This window comes from Diceros bicornis, chromosome 3 (genome assembly GCF_020826845.1).
Source record: "Diceros bicornis minor isolate mBicDic1 chromosome 3, mDicBic1.mat.cur, whole genome shotgun sequence".
Lineage (NCBI taxonomy): Eukaryota > Metazoa > Chordata > Mammalia > Perissodactyla > Rhinocerotidae > Diceros > Diceros bicornis.
In genome coordinates, this window is record NC_080742.1 from 97589978 (window position 1) to 97604101 (window position 14124).

A 14124-nucleotide genomic window follows, 5' to 3' on the forward strand; every position below is an offset into this window, starting at 1 on the left:
TTGTTAGCTATAGTCACCATGCTGTACATCACATACCCAGAATTTATTTATTTTTTAACTGGAAGTTTGTACGTTTTGACAAACTTCACCCAATCTGCTGCTTGCTGCCCCTCCCGCTGGCCTCTGGCAACCACAGATCTGCTCTGTTTCTATGAGTTTGCTTTTTTTAGATTCTACATATAAGTGAGATCATACAGTATTATAGTATTTGTTTTTCTCTGTCTGACTTATTTCACTTAGCATAATGCCCTCAAGGTCCATCCATGTTGTTGTAAATGGCAAGATTTCCTTCATTTTTATGGCTGAATAATATTTCACTGTATATATACCCCACATTTTCTTATTCATCTATCAAATGGACATAAACTAATCTTTATGGAATAATTTTTCAAGAGGTCTGTATTAGAAAATAATTCTTTCATTATTCAGTATGAGACAGTCCTCTTTGATATTCATTGAATCAAGGAATATTTATTGAGAATCTAATTCGTACAAGGCACCGTCCTAGGTTCTGGGTATTAAGCAATTTTTGTTTTATTTCTTTTATGTTTTGAACATAACCAAAGTCTCTGCTCTCATGGATTTTCCATTCTCATGTAAAATGCTAATAGAGCTTTGTTCTTTTGTATTTAAAAAAGGATGTCCACCAGCTTTAAAAGTTCCAGAGAGAAAGCATATTAAGAGGTGGGTTTCCCAAAGTGCAACTGGGGGCTCTAGTCGTCTGTGGTCAAATAAATTGGGGAAACACTTCATTCTGTATTCCATCCCCTTACACCTGGATATCCATAAAACATTATTAAAGGATCAGAGTTGTCCTGCCATAAAAAAAAATACCTTTTCGACTTTTAAAATCCGGTGTTTCCCTGCATTATTTGATTGTGAAATCCTTTTTCTTTTTAACGTCTATTAATGTCTGGTGGAATTAGTTTTCCATGACCAGACTTTGAGAAATGCAGTTACAAGGGAGTCATTCTGTGAGGAGAGGCTAAAGATTTGATACAGGAAAGAGAAAGCAAAAGGAGACTTTATTGTTCTATGTAAAGGTAAGATTTCTGACAGAATATTAGAGCAAGAATGTTAAGTTATGGTGATTTTGATTACATCTGTGGAGAACTTTCTTGACTGTGAAGCTGATTAAATTCTAGAGCCAGAGATTTTTTATAGAAAGATTTATCAATAGTCTTTTTTAGGGGAGGGGTTCATATAAAAGGTTGCCTATAATTGGGGCCTGTTGAGGTCTTTGTGGATTCTATAATCTATTGCTTTTATGGGAAGAATCGTCATTAAGTCTCTCTGTTCTTAGTCCTAGGTAAGCTTTATCTTGAAAATATTCTTAAGATTATGGCTAGTGAGCAGATGTCATTTATGGTTAAGGTACACTTGCTTACTTGCTTTTTGAGCTAGACTGATAAAAATATGACTTTAAGCTCAATTTACTTTTTTGAAACTAGAGACAATCTAGATTTGAGAAACATGGCTATTATCTGGTTATAAGAGGTTAAAGTCAGGATTTTCTTAAGATCATAATATCGTAATAGTAATTGTAGTAATCCTTTCTCGGTTTAATGCACTGACTGTAACTTCGCTCTTTTGCAGGTATGATTTTCAATGAACATGATCAAGAGTTGCGAGACTTGGGCTATCAGAAACATGCCTTCAATATGCTTATTAGTAACCGCTTGGGCTACCACAGAGATGTGCCCGATACAAGGAATGCAGCGTATGTTCCTTATTAGTTTCTGCTAATCCTTTTATAACACAGTGCTTTTAGTGCCAGTATAACAGGTCATGAGGATGGTGTTGATATTTTGCAGTTAGGCTTCATTATTCTGGATACTAGAAAACTTGAGACAGATTTCCATTCTTATAATTTTATTTATTTATTTATTTATTTTTCCCCCAAAGCCCCAGTAGATAGTTGTATGTCATAGTTGCACATCCTTCTAGTTGCTGTATGTGGGACGCGGCCTCAGCATGGCCGGAGAAGCGGTGCGTCGGCGCACGCCCAGAATCCGAACCCGGGCCGCCAGCAGCGGAGCGCGAGCACTTAACCACTAAGCCACGGGGCCGGCCCCAGATTTCCATTCTTACTACCTGAAGCCACATATTCTGAGACTGTACTGACAAAGTTCTAGAGCTTGCTGCGTCTCTTTTGAAATTTAAAATTGTAGGAAAAAGGAGGAAGGTGCTAACTGCACATAATTAAATAACCTTCTGAGCATAAGTTTGTTTTAAATATTTATTGGATTCAGGGCAAAAAGGCATTAAAATCAGTGAAGAATTTATTCATCATCTCGCTTTTCTGTTTTCATTATTTTTGTTTATTCAAAGGCTTTTCATTCGTATGCTTGCTCAATCAGTCACTCCCAGACAGATCTTTTTGAGTACCTTCTGTTTGCTAGACACTGTATTAAGCCCTTAAAATAAACAGAATAAGACATAGTCCCTGGGTTCGCAGGGCTTCGAGTCTAGCAGGGGAGGTAGATAAGGAAATGAGTAATTGCAGTAACACAAGAATGAAGGCTGTGATAGGAATTAGAGAAATGGGGCCTCCAAATCAGAGTGGTCAGGAAAGGCTTCACAGAGGGTGGTGACTGAGCTGTAATGCAAGGGAAGGTTTTTCCATGTACAGGAGTCCCCCATCTGCGGGGATATGTTCCAAGACCACTAGTGGATGCCTGAGACCGCAGAAAGTATGGAACCCTCTGTATTCTTACGTGTGTTCCTATACGTGCATATTTGAGGAGTGACAGCAAAACTAGCATGAATTTCTTTTTCTTTCTTCCCAGTTTCACGGGTAGAAGATTTGTTCTTACTGTAGATCTTAGCAACCTCAGCATACAATTCTTTTTCTTTACTTATTAAGTCAAGAACTTTCACCTTTTCACTTAAAGGAAGCACTTTATGGCTTCTCTTTGGTGTATCTGAATTGCCAGCATCACTACTCTTGCGCTTTACTTTTACTAAGTAAAATAAGGGTTACTCGAACAGAAGCATGATACCACAACAATCGATCTGATAACTGAGACAGCTACTAAGGGACTAATGGTTGGGTGGTAAATACAGTGTGGATACACTGGACAAAGGGATGAGTGGATACGCTGGATGTCCGAGGTGGAGAGCGATTTCATCATGCCACTCAGAATGGTGCTCAATTTAAAACTTAAGAATTGTTTATTTCTGGAATTTTCCATGTAATATTTTCCTACCATGGTTGACCATGTGTAACTGAAACTGTAGAAAGTGAAACTGTGGATAAGGGAGAGACTACTGTATAGGGAACAGATTCAGGCATAAAACTACAGTCATGTATTGCTTAATGATGGGTATATTCTGAGAAATGGGTCAAACGCATTGTCAGGTGATTTCGTTGTCCTGTGAACATCATAGAGTGTACTTACACAAACCTAGATGGTCTAGCCTCCTGTACACCTAGGCCGTATGGTACTAATCTTATGGGACCACTGTCGTATATACAGTCCATCGTTGACTGAAACGTTAGGTGGCACCTGACTGTGTATGGTTTGTCAGAGGGACTGAAACAGATCTCTTTGGCTGTAGTGGAAGAATGGCAAGAGGCTGGAGGTAGGCAGGGCCCAGACATTGGAAGAGTGTATGCCATGCAAGAGAATGTGGAATTCCAGATTTTAGTCTTTAGGTTAGTGTTTTTTTATTGTTGCTTGAAGTCACCTAACCCTTTTTATCAAACAGTGCTTACGTGGAAGCTCTTCCATTATCTTGATATATATCGTAGTTTACTCAAATCTTTTTCTGTTATTGGGCAAAAAATAAAATTTTCAAAGAAAGTTTTATATTTCTGTTATTTCCTTTTGAAACCTCATTGAAGGGAAGCTGAACATCAGCTTATGAGTGCTGCATTATAAACTTGCAGTGATTTCAGTAAAAAATAACACATTTTTATGTAACTTATGTACCGAAAAAAGAAAAAAAATTCAAAATTTTTAAATGTTGACCTAAAAAGAAGCAGAGTAGCAGGTATTGTTGGGGGAAATTATTGACAAATGTAAAACTCTTGAGTGAAAAACCACATTGTTTTCTTAAATCCTTTTTAAACAATTGTTGTTGCCGTAATGTAAAGAAGAGGCTGAACAAGGGGGCAGTTAATGTTTGGTGAACGCTAACACTTGAGCCTTTGAAAATGTTGGAATTTTCTCATAATGTGTTTTTACAGATGTAAAGACAAGTCTTACCCGACAGATCTGCCAGTTGCTAGTGTTGTTATCTGTTTCTACAACGAAGCCTTGTCTGCCTTGCTCCGGACCGTACACAGTGTCCTAGACCGCACGCCAGCCCGGCTTCTTCATGAAATCATCCTTGTGGACGATGATAGTGACTTCGGTAAGGAACGTTGTAACTGGTAACGTTGGATCGAGGCTGTTGTTCACTGTAGCATTGACAACATCAGCAGAGCTGACCATTCAATACATAGTGGATAGGAGGACCATAATTATGCGTGCAGTTGCAGTGGAGCCACCCACAAATAAATGCCTGTCCATTGATTATAGGATGATTTTGAAGAAACTGCAATACCTTTGTAACCTGTTTACAAACTGTGCTACCCAAATTTAGTCCTTGAAATTTTTTCCTTGGCTTACCTTTTTTAAAAAAATCTTTCTATTGCTAAATAACTGTAGATTCACAGTAAGTTACAAAGAAGTCCTGTGTACCCCTTCACCCAGTTTCCTCCATTGGTTACATCTTACATAATTAATAGTACAATATCAAAACCAGGAATTTGACTTTGGTACGATGTGTGTGTACAGTGCTCTGTCATTTTATTCCTTGAATAGATTCGTGTAGCCACCACTGCTATCAAGATACAGACTACGCCATCATCCCAAAGATCTCCCTCGTGCTACCCCTTTATATTCACACCCACCTCCCTCCCCCAACCACCCCTAATTCCTGCTAGCCCTAATCTCTATGCATTTTGTCGTTTCAAGAATATTATATAAATGGAATCATTCAGTATGTGACCTTTTGAGATTGGCTTTTTTCACTTGACATAATGCCTTGGCTTATGTTTATCTAGTAAGTCTGTTACACTGACTGTCCTCAGATAAAAGTGGATTGCATTCTGAGAGCTCTTAGATCTCTGAATGCTGCCAGTATTTTATGATTCAGTACATATTTTATATACCTTTCTTTAATTCAACATAGACTCTTCCTAAGAGTGGTTTCATGTACACACAGAAGGATAGAGGAGGGCTTTTTATTTAGGCTCTTCTCAACCTTATGAGATAGGTTGTATCGCCGTTTTATAGAGAAGGAGATATTAAATAATTTCTTCAAGATCCCATAGCTGTTAAGTGGTAGAGTTCAAATTACACCCCTTGTCCACATAGCCCCAAACCTTCTGCTCTTTTCATTACAGCAAGCTGCAGAGATACACTGATAAATTGTATGCCAATCACATATTTTTTCATAACTCTAGTTTTTATTAGGCACTTATTATATCAACAACAGAATTGGTATGCCAGTATACTTAAATATACAAAGTGAGGAAATGTACACTGAGACCATTGGGAGTAAAATTCTCAAACCTTGGTAAATATTGAAACCTCACAAGAGAAAATTTAGAAAGGTTAATATAAAACAAAACTTGGGGCTGGCCCTGTGGCCTAGTGGGTAAGTTCAGCATGTTCCACTTTGGCCGCTGGGTTTTGTTCCCAGGCATGGACCTACACCATTCGTCAGTGGCCATGCTATGGTGGCGACCCACATATAAACTAGGGGAAGACTGGCACAGATGTTAGCTCAGGGTGAATCTCCCTCAGCAAAAAACAAAAACAATAACAAAACTTAATTTCAAAAACGAATGATTAAGAAAACCAAGAACCTGAGTCTTGACCAAGTAGAAGGTTGGTTAAATATTAAATTCTAGAATTTATGGTGTTGAATTTTTTTTTTTATGTCAACTTGTATTTTGTTTTTCATTTAGTGGATATTTTATCTAAAAGGGAAAATTCCTGATAATTTACAATGGTGTATATACTAACTATGGAAAGAATTACTTCTTATTATCTTATATGATCTTTGCAGTTGTTATGAAATTTAAAGGTAAATGATCTAGAATTTATAAAAAATATTTAGTGCCCTTGGAAGGTGCTAAATTAATAAAAGGACATATTTACTGCTGCTAGTATGTAATTCTTGGTAGGGGCAGTAGAAGTTCTCTCTCAACTATTCTGAAATGGAGTAAGTTAATAAATTACTTTGAAGCAAAAGACATTTACATCTCATTTTCTTTATTTTAAATCTGATTTATATGCAGTCAGTTGAACATTCATTCACTCAAGATATCAATTTCAAATATTCTTTATGCAAAGCGTTGTGTTAGTTGCTATGGAAATGCAAATAAGTCTATAACTAAGGTAACTATTCCTCTTGGCTAGTAGTCCAACTCTTATCCTTCATCTCTTTCCTTTTTCTTCCTTACAGGATAAGCTGCCATCTTTTAAAAGAAAGCAGAAGAAGATTCTATAATTTACTTGATGATTTCTTGTTGCAAGTACCAGATACAACTTTAGAGTAGCTATAAAATGTCTTTTGTACATGTCTCCTGTGGTTTGAATAATTATGGGACTCTTTATTTTCAGATGATTTGAAAGGAGAACTAGATGAATATGTCCAAAAATACCTCCCTGGAAAAATTAAAGTAATAAGAAATACAAAGCGTGAGGGATTGATTCGAGGAAGAATGATCGGAGCAGCTCATGCAACAGGTATAACTCCCCGTTGGCTTTTCTCGGTGAGTGTTATGTGATGAGGGCTGTGTCCTTGGAGCCTTTCCTGAACCTGCAGAGGTCTGTGAAAAGTGGTGTCTTTTGTTGTTGTTGTTGTTGTTAGGAAGATCAGCCCTGGGCTAACATCCATGCCAATCCTCCTCTTTTTGCTGAGGAAGATTGGCCCTGGGCTAACATCTGTGCCCATCTTCCTCTACTTTATATGGGACGCTGCCACAGCATGGCCTGACAAGCAGTGCGCCGGTGCGCGCCCAGGATCTGAACCCGGGCCGGCAGCAGTGGAGCACGCGCACTTAACCGCTACGCCACGAGGCCGGCCCAAAAGTGGTGTCTTAAATGGGCATTGCCAGTAGGAGAGATTTGGCTTGTCCAGTTTGGGAAAGGCCTTTTCATAACTTTAACCCTGCTCTCCCAAAGTACAGACTCCAAGGAGGTGAAGTCTAAATTTAGTCCTCATTGGTGTATTTTCATAGTGGCCCTTATTGTCACTTATGGCCCCTCAAATGGGCTTATATCTTATTCACTTATATAAGCAGAAGAGTCCAAAATATAACTGAACTTTTGTAATTTTTTTAATACAAAATGTAAAATGTATGTGCCCAAATTGATTGAAGTATGCCAATAATTCTTAAAGTGCGAATGCATCTACCACTGGTGATATGAATCATGATTTTAGTTGGGTAAATGGACATAAGGTTAAAAATTGACTTACATAACTATAAAGGTATTTTCTTTAAAATTTCCTCAAATCTTCTGATTCCATCAAGGAGAAAGTCTCCATTATTACTAATATATCTTTAAAACCTTTCCAACATACGCTAATCTCCCCCTTTAAAAAGAAAGAATGAGTATCAAATTCAGAGTCTTCTGCTGAAAACTATATCTGGTTAGTCTTCAGTTTTTCCTGGTCAGGGAACCACACCACCTGTTTGTCAGTTGTCACCATCTGTGGAGGCTGCATGTTGCTATGATACTGAAAGCTGTGCCACCGATATTTCAAATACGAAAAGGGTCACCTGTGATGGACAGGTTTCAGCAGAGCTTCCAGACTAAGACAGACTTGGAAGAAGGACTTGGCCACCCACTTACAAAAAAATTGGCCGTGAAAACCCTATAAATAGCAGCAGAGCATTGTCTAATATAGCACCAGAAGGATGGTGCAAAAAGACTGGGCAAGGTCCCGTTCTGGGTCCCGTTCTGCTGTGCACAGGGTTGCTAGGAGTCGGAATTGACTCCTTGGCCCTAGCAATAGTAGTTTTCAGTTACATTATATCGATTCCATTGTATTTCTTTTTGTGGTTACCTCTATGTAAGGTTGGTGATTGTGATTTTCATTTATGATCTTGTTTTTTTCAATTTTTTTAAAATTTATTTTTCCCCCAAAACCCCAATAGATAGCTGTAGGTCATAGCTGCACATCCCTCCAGCTGCTGCACGTGGGACACAGCCCCAGCACGGCCGGAGAAGCAGCGCATCGGTGCGCGCCCGGGACCCGAACCCGGGCCACCAGTAGCGGAGCGTGTGCACCCAACCGCCAAGCCACGGTGCCAGCCCTCATTTATGATCTTGATAAAAAATTTTCCTTTTAAAATAAATTTAGAACAACAAAATGGACAGTATTGAAATTTCTGGAATTCTTTTGTAAAATGGGATTATTTAGGAATTTCTGATAAATGTGTTCTTATGTTTAAGCCTTTTCCTATTTTAAATATCCATTGCTCCATGTGAAAGAAACATTTAAAATTTCAAATTAATAAAAAAATGTTCTTCAGTAAACTATGAGCAAAGATGGATTGACATATCTCACTATACTGTCTACTGAACATGAATATGCAAAGAAGATCTATTTTAACAATGTGACAAATTTGCAGAAGCCTTGAAAACATATGGAAATTGTAATGCTATTATTCATTACTATGACATATAAGTTTTTCTTTTTTCAGAAAACATGTTAATGCAATCAATATGTTTTTTTGTTTTTGTGAGGAAGATCATCCCTGAGCTAACATCCACGCTCATCCTCCTCTTTTTGCTGAGGAAGATCGACTCTGAGCTAACATCTATTGCCAATCCTCCTCCTTTTTTTTTTTTCCCCAAAGCCCCAGTAGATAGTTGTATGTCATAGTTGCACATTCTTCTAGTTGCTGTATGTGGGACGCGGCCTCAGCATGGCCAGAGAAGCGGTGCGTCGGTGCGCGCCCGGGATCCAAACGCGGGCCGCCAGTAGCAGAGCGCTCACACTTAACCGCTAAGCCATGGGCCCGGCCCCAATCAATATGTTTTATCTATAGTTTTTCTCCTTTTGTACTATAATACTTAATTCATTCTTTAAATTTTCAATTTTATGTTTTTGCTGGCATGATTATATATACCAAGTTCAATTTAAAAAAAAATAAAATTAAGTTAAAACAAGTGAATTTGTTTAAAAATATTAGGTATATCATACTACATGTAGTCCATGGATATGGCAAAATAAAAATCATGAAGGTAAATTGAGAATTCTAGAACTTTAGGGGGGTATTCCCTAGTAGTGACAACATCTCCTACCTTCCTGTAGCCTGCTTTTCTCAAGATAACCAGTCACTGATGTTTAAGGTGGTTGGCACTGCTCGCTACCACCACCTGTCCTATACACCCACTATCCCATTTACTGGATTTAGCTGGGACTTCATTTTTAGAATCTTTCTTCTTCCTTCCTTTCTCTTAAACCTACAGGTTTCTGAAGCAATTAACAAAAAATGAGAAGGAGCTCCTCTCCATCTAGTCTGCAGTCATATGCAGTCTGAATTCAGGCTTATGATTTTTCTTCTTTAGAATTCTAGTCAAGTAAAGACTGACTGACTTCGCTCTATTGACTTACTGAAGGCAACGAGATAAAGAGAAAATTGTGGGGAATGGCAAGATTATGCCATTTGAAACATTGTACTGTTATAATATATTATTACTGAGAGTTTACTTTTTTTCAGATAACAATAGCCATTTAGCTTTTTTTTTTTTTTTTTTTTTTTGTCATCTGCCGGTCCTCGTTCAAATATAGTTTAGGATCTTTCAGAAACAAGCCAGTTTTGGGGAAGTCAGTCTCAGGTTCAATGTGACCATGTATAATCTTACTTCATGTAGTTAAACTGGCTTTAATTGGAAAAAGTAACAGTTTTAGAATTAAGAAAAGCTAGGAATTTATTTTCTCTTTAAAGGAACCTTGATTGAATTGACTTTTCTTCACATTGAATAGTGTACAGGTTGAGCACTTTGCCCTTCTGCATTAAATGACGTCTGGTGAGCTGTCTGCTGTTTACATCCTCATAATGTAGTTTACAGACATTGAGTAACATGACTAACTCACTGTCATCATAAAGAGCTTTCTTGTGTGAGGTATTTCTGCTATCATTAATTGAAAAATAGGATGCATCTGGTGTTTTAAGTAATTCAGGTAAAGTCTATATCGATACATTTCATGGATAAACCTTTTTGAATAATAATAATGCTATCTGATGATGAGATTCTAAGTTTCTCAGCTGCTCAGAATAACCATGAAGTTATCAAAGAAATTTGGAATTATCAAAGAAACCCTTATTCTTGCTACCATTTATCAAGAGGAGTTAAAAATGCAAGATAAAACCTTTATGATTTTTATTTTACTAACTGGAAGAAAAGTGTCTCCCATTGGCTGAGAGCCACTACAGCCAAGCAGGTTAGGGGAATTGGAAAGGAAAGGTGGAAGATGGAAGGAAAGACAGTGAGCACGTGGCAGTCCAGTGGTAAATCCAGGGGAGAGGGGAGCCGCCTCACTGACGTGACAAGAGGGGTACCTGCTTCTCTCACTCCTGAGAGAATTGCTGTGTTGTAGCAATAATCGATAATTGCAGTCATGTTTCTGAGTCACCAGTGAAAATGGAGTTATGCTCTCTATCCTCTGTTTACTAAGGCAGGGAAATGTATACTAAATTTAGAAATTGTGTGTGTGTGTGTATGTGTGTGTGTGTGTGTGTGTGTGAGGAAGATCAGCCCTGAGCTAACATCTGTTGCCAATCCTCCTCTTTTTGCTGAGGAAAATTGGCCCTGGGCTAACATCTGTGCCCATCTTCCTCTACTTTATATGTGGGATGCTGCCACAGCATGGCTTGATAAGCAGTACATAGGTCCGTGCCTGGGATCCGAACCTGAGAACCCCACGCTGCCGAAGCGGAGCATGCGAACTTAACCACTGTGCCACCGGGCACAATTTAGAAATATTTTGATTACAATAATTGTAATAAAAATATTAACACACAACTAGCCACTGTCATTGCACCACACTCTGTACTTGGCTATCCAAACAACTGAATTGTTCCTGTGAGACTTGGAATCTTTTTTTTTTTTTTGTGAGGAAGATCAGCCCTGAGCTAACATCTGTGCCAATCTTCCTCTTTTTTTTTTTTTTTTTTTTTTTGCTGAGGAAGACTGGCCCTGGGCTAACATCCGTGCCCGTCTTCCTCCACTTTATATGGGACGCTGCCACAGCGTGGCCTGGCAAGCAGTGCATCAGTGGGCGCAAACCTGGGCCTTCAGCAGCGGAGCTCGCACACTTAACTGCCACACCATGGGGCCGGCCCCTGGAATCTTTTCACTGAAGAGAATCTGAATTGTCTGTAGATTTTTTCAAGAGTTGTGCAGATTAATTCCTCAATCATAGCAGTACACTTCAGGCTGAATTCATGGCTAAAAGACTTCCCCTGTTTCTGATTGGCAATAAAGTAATGGTTTAATTATTTGGACTAGAAGGGTGGCACTTATATTTCATGCCATGTAAATGCATCATCCAGTTGAACTGGCAGCTGTACCTAAATTGAGTGCTGTGACACTCTTGGGGCCTATGTTGTTTGCCTCCTCAGGAGAAGCCCTGGTGTTCCTGGACAGCCACTGTGAAGTGAACGTGATGTGGCTGCAGCCCTTGCTGGCTGTCATCCAGGAGGACCGGCAGACGGTAGTGTGCCCGGTGATCGACATCATCAGTGCTGACACGCTTGCCTACAGCTCGTCCCCTGTGGTGCGGGGAGGATTCAACTGGGGGCTACACTTCAAATGGGATCTTGTTCCCCTTTCTGAACTCGGAGGACCAGAAGGAGCTACTGCACCAATCAAGTAAGATTTCTCCTGTGTATTTGAAAAATTCCCACCAGTACTTCTTCAGAAGAGAAAAAAATATTTTAAAGATAGTTTCTTCTTTGCAAGAATCAAAAGCGTTGGCTTAATTTGTTTGTCCATTAAAAATTCTCAAGTGCTTACCGAATTTTATGCACCCTGCCGAGTCCTAAGGAAGGATATATGAATGAGAAACTCCACACCCTCAAAGATTTATAGCTTAGTGAGAAAGGCAGACAAAGTCAGCAGTATCCTGGGATAATCGTTGCATGGGATACCATGGGAGTACCCCATGTGCTGTGTTATTCATGTCAAATGCCATGGTTTATTGCATTGGTTATTAACTTATCCTCAGTTGTTTGCTAGTATAAATTTAATATTTTATTTATTTATTTATTTTTTGTGAGGAAGATGAGCCCGAGCTAACATCTAATATACATCTGCTCTTATATGTTTTCTCCTTTCTTTTCTTTTAAATTTCTCGTGTAGATTTCAGAGAGGTTTGTTTGTATTTCTACTTTTTAAAGTTCTTGGACCTACTCTTTTTTTTTTTTTTTTAACTTTTTTACTGTGAAAAATAGCATACATAAAAAGTACTCATATACATGTATATATGCACACAATTTAATAAATGGTCATAATGTGAACACCTGTGTAACCACCACCCAGATCAAGAAACAGCACCCAGATGCCCCCTGTACACCCCTTCCTGGTCACAGCCCCTGCCCTTGTCCCTAGAGGTGTCATTACCTTGACCTAGTAATCATTTACTTGCTTTCCTGTAGAGTTTTACCACCTATGTATGCGTCTCTCAACAATATAGTTTAGTTTTGCCTGCTTTTGGACTTCATACAAATGAAGCCATGGGACTCATTATTTTGTTTTGCTTCTTTTACTCAATATTGCTTTAAAAATTCATCTGTTTTACAGTATATAGCTATAGTTGATTCATTTTCATTGCTGTATAATATTCTGCTATATTAATATATCATAACATCCAGTTTACTGTTGGTGGGCAATTGGGTTGCTTTAAGTTTTTTGGGGAGATTGCTTTAAGTTTTTTGTTTTCTTTTATATTACAGACAGTGCTGTAACCAACATTCTTGTTCATGACTTCTAGTTTACAGGAGTGAAACTGCTGGGTCACAGGGTATGCCTCTCTTTCCCTTTAGTAGATAATGTTTTCCCAACACTTCAGGTGACTAGAATGCGATTGGCTCCTCAGCTGGCCTCTGGGTCCTTTCCAGCTTCCCTTCATCTGAACCAGACATGGAGGGGAGGCTAATAGAGACCTTGGCCAGTTCCAGGTGCCTGATGTTATCTACTGGCAGGGCGGGGTCGTCTTCTGCTCTCTCAGGCTTTGTGTGGGAATCTGTTGCAGTTCTGTTTGAAGTCCATTAAAAAAGCACACCCAGCTCTCAGTTGTCTTCTTGTCTTCACATGCTTGCGGCTCTTCTTCTCACGTCACCTACCAGGGGATTCAGCGTGGGTCAGTACCCACCCTCCCCTCCCCAGCTCTGCAGATGGGAGTTGGGTGCTGAGGCACGTCTCTCAGGAGAGCAGGGCTGCCTCTGGGGACTGTCCATCTGTGTTTCTGGTCTCTATGACCTCACATCCTACAATTGAAGGCAGACAGTAGAGGTGACTCCATTTTTTCCTATCTCCTTTACGACTGCCCATGTTGTTCTTTTTCAGAAAGTGAGATATGTGTAGTCCAGTAAAGTATTTTTTGTTTTCCTTTGCTAGTGCGAGAAGAACATACCCCAGACTGTGAGATATATTCTCATTCTTAGCTTCAGTGCAGTTGCCAGTTTTTGCCTATTTCATTATCTTCATGGGTATTTGTTTTTCTTTGTTTATTTTATTTTATTTCTTTGGTGAGGAAGATTGGCCCAGAGCCAACATCTGTTGCCAATCTTCCTCAGCAAAAAGAGGAAGATTGTCTCTGAGCCAGTGTCTGTGCCTATCCTCCTCCATTTTGTATGCGGGATGCCGCCACAGCGTGGCTTGATGAATGGTGCATTGGTCCACGCCCAAGATTCCAGTCTGCGAACCCCAGGCCATCGAAGCAGAGCACTCAGCACGTGAACCCAACCACTATGCCACCTGGCCCATCCCTCATTATTTAATTTTTAGCAAATCAAATAGTATGGAAGAACTGAGGTTGAAAAGTAGCTGACTCCACCCCTTTCCTCCCTATTCTCAGTCCTCCCCAGAGGCAGATTCTTTTAATCAT

General features: G+C 39.3%; 1 protein-coding gene across 7 annotated transcripts in view; it reads left to right on the forward strand.

Moving 5' to 3' along the window:
* The window catches only part of GALNT11 (polypeptide N-acetylgalactosaminyltransferase 11), a 66106-nt gene that overhangs the window by 37026 nt on the left and 14956 nt on the right, over positions 1–14124 (forward strand). For 6 of the 7 annotated variants that reach the window (XM_058533783.1, XM_058533747.1, XM_058533793.1 and 3 more), the window contains exons 3-6: positions 1597–1720; positions 4193–4359; positions 6621–6746; positions 11639–11888. In XM_058533783.1, coding sequence (XP_058389766.1) covers positions 1597–1720; positions 4193–4359; positions 6621–6746; positions 11639–11888 — 667 coding nt within the window. Of the gene's footprint in view, positions 1–638; positions 685–1596; positions 1721–4192; positions 4360–6620; positions 6747–11638; positions 11889–14124 lie in introns of all 7 variants that reach the window. The other variant, XM_058533803.1, reaches the window with a different exon arrangement.